This window comes from Pipistrellus kuhlii, unplaced genomic scaffold (assembly GCF_014108245.1).
Source record: "Pipistrellus kuhlii isolate mPipKuh1 unplaced genomic scaffold, mPipKuh1.p scaffold_m20_p_14, whole genome shotgun sequence".
NCBI lineage: Eukaryota > Metazoa > Chordata > Mammalia > Chiroptera > Vespertilionidae > Pipistrellus > Pipistrellus kuhlii.
Genome location: NW_023425449.1, coordinates 3,016,711 through 3,034,127, shown reverse-complemented (window position 1 = coordinate 3,034,127; position 17,417 = coordinate 3,016,711). Strand labels below are relative to the sequence as shown.

The 17,417-nt window shown below is 44.9% G+C and overlaps 1 protein-coding gene across 3 annotated transcripts in view; it reads right to left on the bottom strand.

Annotated features, from left to right (window-relative positions):
* The window catches only part of ADCY8 (adenylate cyclase 8), a 131,304-nt gene that overhangs the window by 87,625 nt on the left and 26,262 nt on the right, over positions 1 to 17,417 (bottom strand). For all 3 annotated transcript variants that reach the window (XM_036437545.2, XM_036437546.2, XM_036437547.2), the window contains exon 2: positions 14,371 to 14,520. In XM_036437545.2, the coding sequence (XP_036293438.1) occupies positions 14,371 to 14,520 (150 nt within the window). The remainder of the gene's footprint in view (positions 1 to 14,370; positions 14,521 to 17,417) is intronic.

Below are 17,417 nucleotides of genomic sequence, written 5' to 3'. Positions count from 1 at the left end.
TGTCCAGGGACATGAACTGTGGCGGTTCAGAGGTGCCCAGGGTCTATAGTTTGCCGGTGGACCCAGAAGGTGGCACAGCTCTGGCACGAACAGCCATGGCTGCGGGGGTCCCCTGGTCTCTCCTCTCACAGCCAATGAGAAGCTGGTCCACAAGACGCACCCTGATGTCCCAAGAGAGGATCGGACCCACCTCCACGGCCAGTGGACTGACTGATGAGTCCTGTTGCCTCCTGGTGGCAGGGGTGAGGGGTCACGAAGGCATTTTATAATTTCATCGGCTCTCAGAACTCCTCTCTCAGATTGGCCAGGCCCGCAGAAATCTGTGCCCTGGACGTCCTTCTGAGTACATATTTGCAAATGGCAAGGCACACACCCCTCTCCTATTCCACCCCTCACCGAAAGAGCACGCATCTTCCGTTCTATTTGACTATTCAATTCAATTTCCTTCAATAAACATTAAGTGTGTCTGCTGCGTGCCGAGCTCTGAGGGTGATCCTGGTGCCGATTAAGACTCCAGCCCCGAAGAACAGCCAGCCTGCGGGCATGCGGACATGACAGCGTCCTCGAGGCTTCCTTCCGTAAGCGCTGTCATGGAAGCGAGACCCTTTGGGGACACTGGGAGTGAGACACGGGTGGGCGGGGAAGTGGGTCTGGGGGGGCCTGTCCCTCCGTCACAACATAGCATTGAGTTCAAGCAGGCTTCACAAGGATTCACCGAGGAAGGGAGGATTGTTCCAATTTCACAGATGAGAAAACCGAGGCACACCCAGCTACACCCTTAGCTCATGTTTCCACGGCTCACGATGCGCACAGCTGAGATTCAAAGCCAGGTCTGTCTGACTCCACTGCCAGCATCACCAATAAGTTACCTGTAAACCCAGGAGGTATTTCCTCAGAAATAAACTTTCTAGTCAGTGAAATTCTACCATGAAAAAAGTCAGAACTACAGACAGGCTGGAAAATTCCGAGCTGCATTGCCTTCCGCTCTGATGAATCTTCTCAAACCGTGGCCGCTTCCAAACCTGCTATCGTAATACTGTCCCCGGGGCTGAGGGACAGTGCAAGGCTAGAAGAGCTCCCAACTATTGCTTCCATATGCTAAGAACAACCACAGCACACGTTTTGGACAATTACAAATCTCAGTGGGGAGCATACCTCTAGATTGTACATTTTTTTTGTTTTTGTTTTTCCTCCGAGAATATTTGGACAGCTATAAAAATAAGAGACATTTTTTTAAACTGTCGTCCATGTCTGAACACAGGTAACCCCTTGGGTATTTACAAGGTGGAGGTTTTGGTCCTGAGGGTGGGGGGCAGGGAGAGAGAACATTCTGTCTGTTCCGAGGAGGCAGGGGCAGGGGCAGAGGCAAGGCCGGGCCGGGTGCAGGGTTTGTGGTTCTGTCTTCATTACTGGGAATGCCCATGGTGCCCTCACCTGAGACTGCCCAACCTGTGGCTGCCTGGGGACAGGTGAGACAAATTATTGCCTGTATTAAGAATTAATATGGGCTGTTTCCATAGATATCCCTGATTATAATTATGCCACAATACATGGTTTAGAATGCTATGATAAATGCTTTCTACACTCATCCATTGAAAATTTTAAAACATTGAAATTATATTTTGTCTTGACACTGAGTAGAGCTTTTCACAATTACTCAAGATCATCATCGTTGAATAGCAAGTACAGCAGCTCTGATTTGGAGATAAAAAGACTGATTAAAATTCAAATAATTCCCTTGCTTGCAGCATTATCAGGAGATTGTACATCTTCTTCAAATAGGATATAAAAAATACTTTTAAAGGTTACCTTCGTGTATTCTAGCCCATCGAATGGTCAAAAGAATCCTGGGAGGTGGGAATTAGAACAATGATCTTACAGGCGGAGAATCTGAGACTCAAAGAAGCAATTTGCTCGAGGCCAACTTATGCCTTAATGCAGGACACCACGCCACATATCTTGCTTCACAGCGTCTCCAAAGGCATGACGTGCCCAGTGTGGCTCAGTGGTCGAGTGTGGACCCATGACCCAGGAGGTTGTGGTTTGATTCCCAGTCAGGGCACATGCCTGGGTTGTGGGCTCAATACCCAGTGTGGGGCATGCAGGAGGCAGCCCGTCGATGATTCTTTCATCGATGTTCCCCCCCCCCCCCCGCTCTCTCCCCCTCTCCCTTCCTCTCTGAAATCAATTTTAAAAAATGTATTTTTGAAAAGGCATGGCTTATCAGGCCAGAGCTTACCAAAGGAAACTAGATCAGAGGCTGGAGGACACTCGGAGGCGGGATGGCTGGTGGCCCCTTTGCTGCTGCCGCACTTGTGCAAATTGCCTGGGGAAGTCACACAGGTCAGGTGTGGGCCTGTGGTCTCTGTAGCGCCCCCCCCCCCCCAGCCCATCAAAACAGTGGCTGATGAGTTGAATCATCACTTTCAAGCCAGTGTTTAATTATGTCAGCTTTCTGCCTGTGAGAAGAACAATTATCAAACACTTCTCATTTACATTTGAAAAGCAGAAAATCACATAATCAGTATGGCTTACCCGGAAAATACATGTCACACTCACTCATTTATTAGTTCTCGCTATTATTTCAACAGGCAAACATCAGCTACCCCTTACAACATAAGGTGTAATTCAGTTGCTTTTGATTTTCCCATCTTTTCATATTCCAAACACCTCAATTATGTTTCTCCCTGTATGGATTTAAAGTCAACTCAGTGTCTGGTAGGCTGAGGATTCTTTGTGTGTGTGTGTGTGTGTGTGTGTGTGTGTGTGTGTGTGTGTATGGAATGTAGTAGTTCATAATCAAAACAACAGGTCTTACTGGGCACTAACTGTGTGTCCAGCTCTCCACATGAACATCTCATTAACTTTAATTCTCACAACAATTCACAAGGTAGATATGTTTATTATTATTATTATTTGTTGTTGTTTTTTGTTGTTGTTGTTAATCCTAACCTGAGGATATTTTCCCAATGATTTTAGGGAGAGTGGAGGAGAGAGGGAAAGACGGTGAGAAACATCGATGTGAGAGAAAGACATTGATTGGTTGTTTCCCGCATGAGCCCTGACCAGGTCCCAGGCTGGGTGGGCGGGGCTTGCAACCAAGGTACATGCCATTGACTGGAATTGAACTAGGGACCCTTTGCTATGCAGATGGACGCTCTACCATTGAGCCAAACCAGCTAGGATGCTATGCTTACTTTTGATGATTCACAGAAGTAGAAACTGAGGCTCAGATGTTAGGGACTTGTCCCAAGGACACAGAGCAAGTGGCAGGGCCTGGATGTGAACCCAGGCCTCTGGATCCATCAGTGAGTGAGTTCTATGGGCCAGCCTCTGTGTTATGGAGGCCGAGTTAGGGCCCATCCTTTTCTTGGGCACGGTGGGTCATGTGAGGCTGGCTCCCATGTCACAGTATTTCCCACATCTCCTTGTAACATGTGATGGATTACCATCTCCAACCCATTTATACATCTGGTAAACTTATCTCACAAAAGCACGCATCCTAAGGAATAAGCCAGGGGTAGACACTGTGCTCGCATGAGGCGGAATCAAGGACACATTTCACTTCTGCCTTCATCATGTCTAGTTGGCCTAGACACGGAAAGATGGCTGTGATGAAATATTAACGGCCTTCATATAGAAGTCAGCTGCAAGTGTAGATCCCTCTACTCCAATCTTTGCCTCTTTCCCCACATGGCATTCGCCCTGTGAGTCTGTGTTTCTTCTTGCCTTGAGAGCAGAGTTCTCAGCATGTCTCAACTCTGTAGACTCTGACTGCTACTGAAGACTACTTGCAATGTTTTTAAAAGATCAATGTGGAGTCCTTTGACTTTTCATAAATAATTTTTTAATGACACTGCACCACAGTAGACCTCTATTTAACCGATTCAACAGACTATCCTCCTGATGGAGACTCCAACACGTGAAAAACTCATGGCTAGCCGGCCCCTGTCTGGTGTCCCCCCCATGTGTGCCCCACAGTCCTGTCTTATCTTTATCAGGAGGCAGCAGTGTTTGTTTCCAAATCTGCTGATACCAGTTGTGTTTGTTATTGCTCCGACCACATTCAACTGAGCATGACATAAACAACACAATATGAGTGTAAAGGGGAAGCAAGCATTTGCTTCTATGCAAAATAAGCTACACTCTTTGTATATACTCTATTTCCTTCTGAAGTAATTGCTTTCCAATTACACGTGAGCAAGACATTTGCAAAATATTAGAAACAAACGGCAGATGATTCTAGAATGGTTCTGAATTCAGGTTGTTCTAGGAATACTTTTTATTATGTATACTTTTTTATTTTGAGTGTGGTTTATGCAAAACAGAGAGTATCGAATTCCTGTCAATGGACCCAGACCCAAATCCAGCTGAAATAAGCTATTTTAGGCATGGGTCACTTTAAAAAATACACCATTTATTTCCGCCTACCCTATTTACTACTACTTTTGAAATGTGCCCTCAACCACATCAAGCAACAGGGCCTGCCTTGCCTCAGCATTGTATAGTTGGGCCGTGTTAGGGTTCCAGGTCCAGTTTTCTTTGGACGATTTATGCAGTAGAAGCCCCCCCCCCCCCCCCCCCGTGGCTCCTTGGTTGCTCCCCAGCTTCCCCAAGCGAGCGAAGGTGATGGTGGATTTCCTCTGTCTAAACTGCCCCTGGAAATGTTAATTGCATGCAAATGAGCACAGGGTGCTGGCCTCTCCCTGAATCAGGGTGCAATTAGTACTTCCCAGGATGCCACATTTGAGCAAGAACACAAACAGCAAGAAGAAAACCTGTAGTTACTAGAAATAGAATGTGTTCTGTTATAAAACTCAAGATACAGCCTCAGGGGTTCAAAAGTTCAAGGACCAAGTATGATCCCAACTCATTCAAGGATACGTTTTATTAATTTTCAGAGAGATAGAGAAACATCAATCTGTTACCTCCTGTATGCACCCCAAACGGGGCTCGAACCCCCAACCTAGGTCTGTGCTCTGACCAGAAATCAAACCCACAATTTATTGGATAGGGGACAATGACCCAACACACCGAGCCACCCAACCTGGGCCCCGATGCTCATCTTTCTTGCTTGATTTCCTCAGAGCAACTTTGAGATGACAGGAGGTTATCATTTTGAGGAAAGAGCCAAAGTTCAGAGAGTTTTAAGTGACACATCCTATCGCGGTAGCGATCCAACCCAGGTTTGTTCTACTTCAGAGATTCCACTCCTTCCACTATGCCCAAAAATGCAAGTAGTGGGCAGGAGAAATCGCAGAGAACCAGGGCGCCAGATGGAAAGCAGGCGTTGGCTGTCCACCCACATGGGGTAAACACAAACCTTTGGGTGAAGTCAGCTGCTACATGAGGGTCACAGACAATTCACACTGGGCCTGTGCTTGCTGCTCTAAATCTTCCCAGCAATTAGAGGGAATCACAGTGCCAACCACAATACCAGGCAGAGTGCGAACACCCCGCGCTAACCACAAACTCCTTAGTGCCAGGGAAAGAGAAATAGCTCTCGAATGGAAACAGCAGAGCAGGCTTCCCGGAGGAGGGGCAGGTGAGCATCAGGTTGGGGAGATTTTTGCAGAAATAGCCCTCACACTTGTAGAGCTCGTTACAGCTGAGATAACACTTTGTTCAGGCATTCTGGTATTTGTCTCTCAGAACTCCCCCACAGGTGACGACAAGAATAATCATTTCTAATTGAGAGATGAGAAAACTCTTGTCCAGACTGGTTCAACGACTTGCTGAGAGTCACACCAGCAATTGAAATGGGACAAGCACCTAAGTCTGCACCCCAACTACTACTATTTTCACGTGTAATCAACATGTAACCACTATGTAAAAAAGAGGTATTTTGCATTTCTTTTCCCCCCCAAGTCTTTAAAACGTGGTGTGTATTTTATTCTCACAGCACATCTGAATTTAGACTAGACACATTTAGACTAGGTGCTCAGTGCCCACACTTGGGATGGAGGACAGAGGAGAGATTTTCTGACTCCTAGTCTTTCTGGTCTACTAAACTCCCTCAGAAATACAATGCAAGATGGGAGTAGAGCCTCTCGTACAAATAAAACAAAAGGGTCATGTCATTGAGGGTCCTAGCAGGACACAATTGGTACCTCCAAAGAGGTCTTGGAAGAGAGCTTAGTGAAGAGTTAAGAAACCTAACAATGGATGGGAAAGCACCCAAAGTCTAGGAAGAGTGGATCTACAAACACCTCTGGAACCTGGCAGTCCTGTAGCTCTGGGTGAGAGCTGCCTCATAGATTCTACGACCTTTGGTCTGAACATACGGCCACTGGCATTGCACAGCCTGGCAGAGTAGGAGATGGGGAGATAAATCCATTGGCCTCTTTGCCCTTCCATTCAGTGCCTCCTTGGAAAACCCAATATAAAACTAGAGGGTAACAACCTATTGATGTGTCCATAGACATTAGCCTCCTGGGGCACAGAGAACTCAGAGAAGAATAGAGACTAGATCTGGAGGGCAAACAGGGAAAAATCAGCAAAAAAAAATCAAAGGCACAGAAGTGTGGGGGCCTCTTTGCTATCTGGTGGAGTGTCAGAGCACAAGGGTGAGATAGCCAGTAACATGACTGAAAGGTCAGACTGGGGCCAGGTGACTTGTATTCTGTAACCGGTAGCTATCATGGAAGGTAGGCTTTAGGTGAGGTCTTAAATAGTAAACACTGGGCACTAACGAGACGGTCCTGACAGGCATTATACTCGTTGGGTTTTGAGATTTGAATTAGCTACACACCTCACCTCTTAAGTGAACCCATTGAGAAATAGACACTAGAGACATAGAAGAATGAAGACCAGTCACTTCATTGCTGGCAAAGAGAAGGGAACTGTGGCTGCAAAGGGAGTGAACATGGCCTTCCTAGGCCTCCTTTTTGTGCTGGTTACAGGTCTCCAGCCAGAGAAAGAGAGAGAGAGAGAGCAGCTGGGCCACTGTGGAGCTCACTGGGCCAGTGGACTCCCTGCTGGAGGAGGGTCCACATTCTTACCTCACAAGAAGGCTAAGGGGCAATGAACACAGTACAAAGGAATCCTACTCTCTGTGATATAGAGAGACCAGATGGGTGAAGAGAAAGCAGTGGCTCATGTTCCCTATATTCCCATGAGCCTCAATATGTCCATAAAGTCTTCTATATCATTAAGAAAATGGGAAAAAGCTTCTTTTTTAAGAAGGATTTTAGAGTTGACTTCAGGTGGTTAGTGCAGTTTATCCTGGTTAGCAGCAGTCAGAAAGCTATTTTCTGGGTGGGATTAAGTATTAGAAAAAGAAAAATAGGGCCAGTTAGTACATAAATGGTGGAGACAGCATCAACAGGAAGTGGCACCACAGCGGAGTGCCACTGGGTGAATCAGGTACAAGGATGTGTCGTATTGAAAGGAAGTAGGTTTTAGGGGGATGAGAGGCTCATGACCAGGCCAACCAGTGATGCCAGTGGGATACCCGGATGAAGCTGTCCATGATGATGGGTATCTACAGCTCAGAAGAGAACATAGTGTTAGAGATGCTGGCATGGGAACAATCCAGAAGCAAAGGTTGAGTCATGATAAATCACCCAGAGAGAGACAAGAGACAAAAATGGCTATTTAATGGCTATTTTAAAATCAATTGAAAAGAAAAATCAATTCCTCAATCACACTAATCACATTTCATGGGCTGCTCAATAGTCACATGTGGTTAGTGGCTTTTGGATGACACAGAGGAAGAATATTTCCATCACATTTTACTCGTGCTCCCCAAAATACCTGAAAGAAATTTAAACAAAACTATGGAAAGCAATGACAGGAAGCTATGAAAGAAATAAAGCACAAAGACAGAGAAGCTTGTAGGAATATGATGATGAAGACTATGCCTCTGGGTAAAATTTATTTTTTTAAATTTGCTTAGACAGAATTCTACCTAAACTGAAGTCATGTGTGTAAAGGAATAATAAAAGGTGAAGCCTGACTGGTAGGTGGAGGAAGTTCAACAAAGTTGTTAACTGACAAGAAGACATTGGACTCCTTGTTTTGGAGGACAAGGACCCCAGAAATCAGTTCCAAAGAGGAGAGTGTTTCCCAAGTCTACTCATTCACAAATATGTTTTGGCAGAAAGAATATTTGAAATTATAGCCCTCATTGTATTGTCATTGTCTCTGCTTTTCTTCCCAGTGTGGGTGTCTCCACTTCTGGATCCATAGCTATAGTGAAGAACATGAGTGAAACATATCCAGGCTTCAAAGAGTTTATCATGTAGGAGGAAAAATAAAGAAAGAGCACAGCAGAATGCAGAAAGACGTAATTGCCTAAAGCAATGTACGAATGAAACCCTCATGAAGGTCTCAGCAGGGGGAACAGAGAGGGTCTTTGCAGAAGAGGTGACATTTGAACTGAGCCTTGAAGAGTGGATAAGGTTTTAGGGGATGAAAGGAGCTTTATAGCAGATAGGGAGGAAAAACATAAGCAATGGCATGAATGTAATACGTGATAAAGATGGTTAGGAAACAGAAATTCCAGGACAAACTGGAGAATAGTTACATAAAATGTATTTATAACAGAAAAAATGATCATGACGGATGGATGGTGCAAGGGTGGTCTTGAATGTAAGAGATGTAGAAAAGCTGATCAATGGTATGAGGTTCAAGAAGTGTTCTGATTATGACCTGGAACAAAAAAACGCACATATTTTCTAAGATCCTGGACACTTTCAGATCAACCTTGAATTGACTCTCCCTGAATAAATGAATAAATGAATAAATGAATAAATGAATGAATGTAATTCAACAGTGACCTGCAGCTTTAAAAAAACATTTCCTAGATATTATAGGGTACTAATATGAATCAAACCAACCAATTCAGAACACAGTAGGAAACCCAACTTTCCCATCCAATCATATTGTCTGAACCACTAACTTACATCAATATTGTCTAACAAAGATGTTAAACAGAATTGCTTTAACACAGCTGAAACATCTGCCACATTTAATAATAAATTGTCCTCCTGCTGCAACATATGGCATCATCAGAAACGTTATTCCAGTGCCCCCAGAGCTTCTGAGACTCCAGAATGCCATGATTACCATAAGTAGGTTTGGGCAATTCTCAAAGCTAAAAGGAAAACAATTAATTCATTTAAATATTTAAAATAAGTATGGGCCATTTGGATCGTTTGGGAGGAGCAGTGGAATTACAAAAACTACAATAATTAGAATCTAACTCCCCAAAGAGAGATGTTCCAAGATGTGGCTTCCAGATGGAAAATTCCCCCGGCAGGTCTGTGCAAGACGTGTGCTCACCCTGCCCCAGTCTCTCAGCACTGGATAAGCGTCCTCCCTCCACCAAGTCTCTGATGGAGTCACAATGGGCATAAATCTCTTGACTTTTACAATTAAGTGTTGGACCACTCCGGACAAGAGTTTTCTCATCTCTGAATTATTTCAACATGACCCTCCTGTAGGTAGAAGTGAAGCCAGGCACCCACATTTCAATTCAATAAAACTCAGTTTAATAAACATCAACCAGAAGATCTTATATTCCAGCCATTGTGCTGAATATATAGCAGGGGAGCAGATAAATCACACAGGAGAAGCTTCCTTTAAGTAGTCCTGATTGGCCAAGGAGAAATACAGACTAGTGAAGGTCCTAAATGGTTCTATAATAGAGTTAATGTTAAAGCATTCTGGAAACACAAGAAAAGCATTTCATTCAACCTGAGGAGAAGCAAGCCTCATGGAGGAAGAGATGTGGGAGTGGAATTTTCAGAGTAGAGACATAAGGAAGGAGGTAGCTTCTCAGGCTAAGAACCACGTAGCACAGGACAGTGAAACTGCAGTCCGGGAGCTGATGGTCACTTGGTGAGTGCAAGGCAAGGCGGCAAAGAAGTATCTGGGAGAGAGGACACAGAAACTAGGTCCTGGAGGGCCTGTGGGGTCATGCATGGGGTTTGGACTTTATCTTGGAGGGAATGGGGCCACTGAAGGGTTTTCCTGAGAGAGGAGTGACCTCATGTCAGGTCCTCACAGCTTCTTCTGCCTTGGGCTAAGCACTGTTCATCCTTAACCTCCATTCTCACCACGTGGAGAAAGGAATCATCATTATGGGCACATCACACCTACAAAAGCAAGGTCTCTAGAGGCAATGGTTTGCCTAAATTCCCACGGTCAAGAAACACAGGAAGTAGGATTGGAATCCAGACCTTCTAGATGCTGAAGATTATGCTTTGGACCCCTAAAAAGTACTGCTTCTGAACCTCCAGGCCTTTCCAATGGAGAGCACATTGGAGGAAGGGAAGCTGGGGCCCAAGAGACTAGACAAGAGGTGTTTAATATGCTCTGTGCTAGTTATAATTGGTGATTTTTTTTTTAAAGCACAAAGACCTTGCCTCTCTGAAGGGTCAATATGTGCTCAAGTTCTTGAAGCCAATCACCTGAATTAAAAATGTCAACCTTTCAGACCATTTTGTAGTTTCTGCCTGGCATTGTGCCAGCCAGTTACTATGGGAGGGGAAGCAGATTTTATAAATAGAGAGCCATCTTTAAGGAGCTTTGTTGAACACCTACTCCAGAAAAAACATGGAGCAAAGGGTGGTAACAGTTGCTGGTCTCTCCCGCCTGCTTGCTCTTGACCTTATGAACCACACATACAGCATCTGGTTATCCAAGGAAGAAGCCTGTCACTCAGGACCCCAAGCATCTCATCATGCTATGGGACCCACAGAACAAGAGGCAGCATGGCTAATCGGCCTCATGTCCTTTAGCTATAGCTTGGTGATTTTTCTTGGGAAGAATAATTAGTAACCACAATTGAATATTGAAAACCTCAGTCTTTTCATAACCATATATTCCATGCTGGTTTTTAGGCACTGCTGGGTGGCTATATGGAACAATGAGTTATGGGTCACTCTTAGGGTCTCACAGTTTACCCAAACGAGAAGGCATGGAGAAATTGAGATCCAGTGGGGCAGGCCGTAATAGAGATCTGTAACAGACTTTCTCCCTTTTGGTATATACAGTACATTGAACATCTTAACATCAGTATCTTGGCTAATTCTTTCTTCCTTCTCTCCCAGCAAAGTTCTGCTCATCTTCCTGTCCCAATCCAGCATAGAGCCTGAGCCTTACTTGTCTCTGTGGCTACTCCAACATAATGGATGGGTGGATGGGTGGATGGGTGGATGGATGGATAGGTGGATGGATGGATGGATGGATGGATGAATAAGTGAATCACAGGAGTGAGTTATCATGGAAGCACTCATAATTGCCTCAACAAACTACATCCTCTCTTCTCTCAGGATGTTTGTGTGTGTGGTTTTTGACCTTTATGCAGAACTCTTCATCACTTCTCAGTGAGCTAAATCCTTTTCACATATCAATTTAGGCATCATTTCTCTTGGGTAGGCTTCTGTCCACCCCCCGTTTGGGTTTGACCCATACGCCATTCCCATAGGTGTCTGCATAGTCACCCATCTCTTTCTGTATCTGGTAAATTCTGTAAAACCAGGAACCAATTGCTAGTGACCATTATATTTCCAATATCCAACAAAGCTCATAACACACACTAGATCCTCAATACATAAATTAATTAATGGTTAAACATACTCAATCATTTAAATATTTTCTTTGTATCTTATCATGAGGTAAAGCCAGTGCTCAAAAAATCACAAAAAATGTGAACATTTCTGAGGAATAAGACTTTTTGATTCTGCATTTACAAGTGTTTAAAAATAACATTTGGTCTCTTTTTAAATCATTTTCCAAGGAAAAAGGATCTGGTGTCATTTAAGTCTATGGGACAGTGTCTCCTTCACAAAGTATAGAATTTCTAGCAGTTATGTTACTATAATTAGCTTTAATAAGAGTTAAGTGGAGATGAATTTGTTAATGACATATGATACTTTAAAAGTCATAGAGCCTAATGCTGAGCTCTGATCCTTGTGTCCTGAGGAGAACCACCAACCTGATTCCCCTCCCCCCTATAAATAACTGTCCATTGGGGTTATTTATAGGGGGGAGGGGAATCAGGTTGGTGGTTCTGAGACCAGCCCATCCACATGTTCTCAAATGAGTCCTCCCAGAACTGTGCCATGTTGGCTGCCTCATAAAAACCATTATGCACAATCTAGACGCTCTTCACTGATCTGCAAGGGCCCTACACACTATTTCTGACCACAAGGAACCTCTTTAGGGCTGGGGGTGAGGGGCGGGGGAAGTTTTATCATCTCCATGCTACAGATAGAACAACTAAGACTCAGATCTTGCTCAAATTCACTGAGGTGGTCAGTCACTAGGCAAATATTTCAAATCCTAGGCGGTCTCCTTTAAAAAAACTGCCCATCGCCACTGAGATGGTTCTCAGGGATAATGGGAACCTGAAGCAGAGATCAAGTGTCAATGGAAAGTGACGTCAGCATTGAGTGATGCAGAGCCCGCTATCTCAGATACGGCTGCCGAGGGAAGAGGGTCCCAGAAATACCTTCCCATCACTATGGGCACAGGACCGTCCCATGCCTACTGCACATCTTACTGAATCTTCAGAAAAGGGATCTTCCCAGATCATCCTTTCTTACAACGAGGCTGACATAATTCTGTATTACTTTATACGCATTATCTCATTTGAGGCAAACACAATGCTGGAAAGAGAGACATCTCCCATTTGTGGGGGCAGGATCTAGGGCCAAAAGTTCAGTGGCTTAGGTGGCCCAACTAGCGGGTAAGATAGCTGTGGCATGAACTTCAGTGAGCTTGCCACTGCACTCTAGTTGGCACCTGTCCTTGTTCCTGTGTATTATTTTCTTCCTCCTTTCACCAACTTAAAGAGATACAAAGATTAGAGAGGACAGAGGAAAGTCCTTTTAACAGTGTTAGATTCTTTTCTCCTTGAAGAGTGGGAAAGAAGTCTTATGGGTATAACTAGACCATCATGTTAGTGTCTCCAATATTTCACGAACATTAAATAAAAGACCGAGTTGCCCAGACAACTCACCCACAATTGCAGTTCTGGTTGCCACCGAGCATGGAGAAGAGCGGGATACATTATTAATGCGGCCGCATTCTCTGAATTGGCAGAGCACTCATGGGAGGAGTGATGTGTCCACCCGGCAGCTGCTGTGCTTTGCAGAGGAGCACCACGTAGAGTCCCCGGAGCGCCTCAGGTGTGGTGTGCAAGGCGCATTCTTTCTCCAAGTTATTTCTCTAACTCATTCTATAGGGTCATTCGGGGCAACTACAATGAGTCACAATGAGGTTCCATAATGGTTTTAGACACAAACTTAGAGATTTCCCAATTCTGAATCCTGAGAAGTCCAGGGAGGAGCTGGCCATTCAGCCATTTCCTCTGTGCCCCTGGCAATAATACTTGGCGGTGAGAGCTGAGTCTTGGCAGGTGGCAACCGGCCTGTCTGCCTCATCCATTACCACAGGGACCTGGCTTCCCCCTTTCAAAGATCCACGTCTTACTGATGACTTGATCAAATGAAGATGAGGAAAATGCTGTGTCTTTGCAGCTACTTTCCTTATAATTTCTCATACCTGTGTTGCATAAGGCTTAAAATACCAAGGGTGTGTCCATAGGCTAAATAAAAAGAGCCTAGTATTGTAGACCTTATTCATTAACCATAGAATTCTAAAGGCTCCATAAACATGTTGAATGTAAAATATGTTGATTCGATAACCAGTTTTCAATACCTCCCTGTTATTCCTCCTTGAAAATTGCTCTCAGAGGCTAAAATAGGCACCCATTTTCAGTGGATGAATAATTTCAATAGGGGAAAATCTTTGGTCTATTAAAGCTAATTTTAGTTTGGTGAAACATATCATTTGAAGCTACTTTTAAAATTCCTGTAACATCTGCCCAAGAAATTTTTTTATTTTAATGTCTTGAAACTTGAATTCATGGCTCCTGCCGTGACCTGACCTGCTGTCCCCTCTGTGTCCCCTCATCCTGGGAGCCCTGTAATGTTCCATAAATTCTATTGTGTGCGTTCATCTTTTGTGAAAGTGAGGTTTGGGTATTAGGAACCACACGCATACAAGATTCTCCTGTGTGCTTACTACAATTTGAATTGCTAGCAAAAAAAAAAAAAAATTGTATCTGAAATAACAATTTATAGTTTCAAAAACAGGAGGGTTAGAGTTGAGAATTTTAATGGTCTTTAGGCACCATAACCTTGAAGCACAGATGTCGGTCAAAAGCATCGGGAGATCATGTTGAGACTAGAATCATTTTATTTCTTGAGGGAGCAATTATGTGAGTGTGAAGGATCTTCCATAGCTACGTTAGACCTGGTAACCCCAGGACACAGACTTGGAGGGGACCCTGGCAAGTCCAGATGTTTCGGGGCAGAAATTAAGCTCAACAGGACGCACGGCCTTCCCCATCGGTACCTGTCTCTGGTTCTCCGTCTCCAGGCGCAGCCTGGCCTCCACACACCTCCGGGTCTCCAGGAAGGCCTGGCGCTGGGCGCGGTCTGACAGGTAGCTGATGAAGATGCCTGCCGTGTTCATGCACATGAACAGCACTACCTGGGCCACCACCTGCAACAGAAGCACACACAGAGCCCGGTCAGGCGGCTGGAGGGAGAGCTGTGTTGAGGCAAAGAGAAAAAACCAATAAACATGCCCACAGCAGATCTTTTATAAAATATATATATATATATATATATATATATATATATATATATATATATCATTGGTTATTTTTACAGAGAGGAAGGGAGAAGGATAGAGAGCTAGAAATATGGATGAAAGAGAAACATTGACCAGATGCCTCTTGCACACCCCCTACTGGGGATGTGCCCGCAACCAAGGTACATGCTCTTGACAGGAATCGAACCTGGGACCTTTCAGTCCGCAGACCGATGACTGAGCCAAACCGATTTCGGCCCACGGCAGACCTTAAGGAAATAAGCCAAAAGCTTAGTAGCGGGTGAGCAGAGCCAAGTTCTTCACTCCGGTCTTGAGGCAGATGTCATCCCCTCTGCGGCCATTCCATCTAACTTAGATAAGGTGACTAGACATCCCGCTTTTGGTGGGACAGTCCTGATTTTTAACAATTTGTCCCACCTCCCACAGCATTTTTAAAAAGTCCCAATTTTCGGAAAGGATCTTTTAAATCTTTTGGACTTTTTTAAAACACCGCGGGATGCAGGACAAATACTTAAAAATCAGGACTGTCCCGCCCAAAGCGGGACGTCTGGTCACCTTAAACTTAGAGCTTCTCCATCCCCAAGTTTAGAGCTGAACCTGGATCGGAGGCATGAAGCAAGACAAGGGGCTCCTTCCCTCCTCCACACTCAGGCTCCCCTCTCCCCTCCAGGTGCTGAAGGTTTTGGCCTTTTAAGGGGCTGGGAATCGGGCGAGAAGAAGGGGAAGAGAATAGGAAGACACAGGGAAAGTATTAGTTAAATAGCAATGTTGTGCTTTGACCTTGAGCCCTCTTGGGTAGTATCCAAGTCCTGAGGTCCTAACTCGAGAAAAGATATCACAGCGTCTCCTGCTTTTTCTCTCCAGTGCCGTCACCCAACTCCCAGGCACCAAACTCTCCCGGCTGGAGTCTTACCCCAAAGCTTGCAGTCTTGGCTTGTTTTCACAAGTCATTCTCACAGCCGGAGAAATGTGCCCGTGTTTAGGCCTCTCTGCTTTTGGACTTAGGTGTCTCCTCATTGGTTTCACACTTTAGCATTCCTGGCTGCACACTGGACAGGGGGAGGAGCTGCAGAGGGGAGCCTAGGCATTGGAGAATGCGGGGAAATATAGGGATATTGTGATCCTCTCTGCAACCCCGAGGGGTGCTCAAGTACTGTGGGGTCCTGGCAAAATGAATGGGCCAGCCACCCACCAAAGGACTTTGCACCCACCTGGAGCTTCTGTAACCAGAGACCCAGGTTTGCATCCCTCAGCTCCACCATTTATTAGGCCTCTGACCTTAGGCAAGTCACTTAATGCCTTCTTGAGCCTCAACTTTCTCATCTGAACAATGGGAATCAACCTTTGCCTCATAGAAGTAATATACATGTATGTATACCTACACTGAGTGGCCAGATTATTATGATCTCTGAATGCATAATAATCTGGCCACTCACTGTGTGTGTGTGTGTGTGTGTGTGTGTGTGTGTGTGTGTATTCAGGCCTGGTGCATGAATTTGTGCATGGGTGGGGTCTAACCCTGTGATTAAAGATCTGGGATCCCATTCATGCCATTTACTTGTCATGTGGATTTGGCCCAGTTCATTTTTCTGGCCCTCAAACCCGAACTATTTTCCCAAGATGTTGTTGGATAATGGATGAAAGCATCACTCATTATGCACCTGAGCCCGTAAACGACATGGTGAGGCTTCAGCTTAAGGAGACCTGTTGTGATGTGGCAGGAGGCAGAGGTAAGGCCCAGGTGAAGCTGGCTCTTTAAGGACCCAGTGAAGAATGGGATGAGAGTGGTGGGAGGGTCCGTAGGAGTCGGCAAGCCAGATGGAGGAATAGAGTGTACCACCAGCATCCCTGCTAGGGCGTGGGCTCTCCCCACAGCTGTTGGCCCTGCGGCCACGCTTCCTGCCTGCCCTTTATAAATAGTCCACGTCGAATTAGAAAAGGGAATTAGAAATAGCACGCAAGGAAGTTTACCAAATAGCAGAGCAATAAAGATAGGACACGGAAGAGAAAACCTAAGAAAAATGTAAAGAAGGATGAGGGCAGGTTGAGCTCAGCTGGCATCTCCTGACAAGAAAAAGTAAATGATGGAAAACCTCCATCAAAACCCAAGTGCAATCACTGGTATCCTGAGAAATGACAAAACAATGAGAGGAAAAGGCAGGCCTTTCAGAAGGTAACAAGAAGAGAGCATTTTGAAAACTGGAATTAAACGAACAGGAGAACAGGGTTAAAAGGTTTTTTTAAACATGGACCAAAAAATCTCTGACATTAAGGAGGAAGCACAAATGTTAAAGGCTAAAAATAGGAAGGATTGGAGGTGAGAAAAAAGCGTGATCAAAACCCTTTAAAAATAGGCAAGAAGAAAATGACCAAGCTAATTTTTTAAAAATATGAGAACTATAACAGGTGGTAGCACAAACGATAAAGATAAACTATGTTGATGCAAAGCAGCTTCAGAGAGTAAACATTTATTTTCATTCCGCTGCCTCCGGAGAGATAAACAGTTGCCAGAGTCCTTCCAAGAATGCTTTGCCAAGTGAGGCAACTACTGCTTAGACTAGGAGTGTCGAACTCAATCAGAGAAGGGGCCAAAATCTAAAATCCAGCCTAAATCGCGGGCAGAATGGTTTACTGAACAGTCATAAACTGTCATTGTGATGGAAACGCAGCGGAGTGCAATGATGACAGCGCGGTGCGGGCCACATTGCAAGGCCTGGCGGGACGGATTTGGCCCGCGGGCCTTGTGTTTGACACATGTGGCTTAGACTCTGCCATCTTCCTTGAGC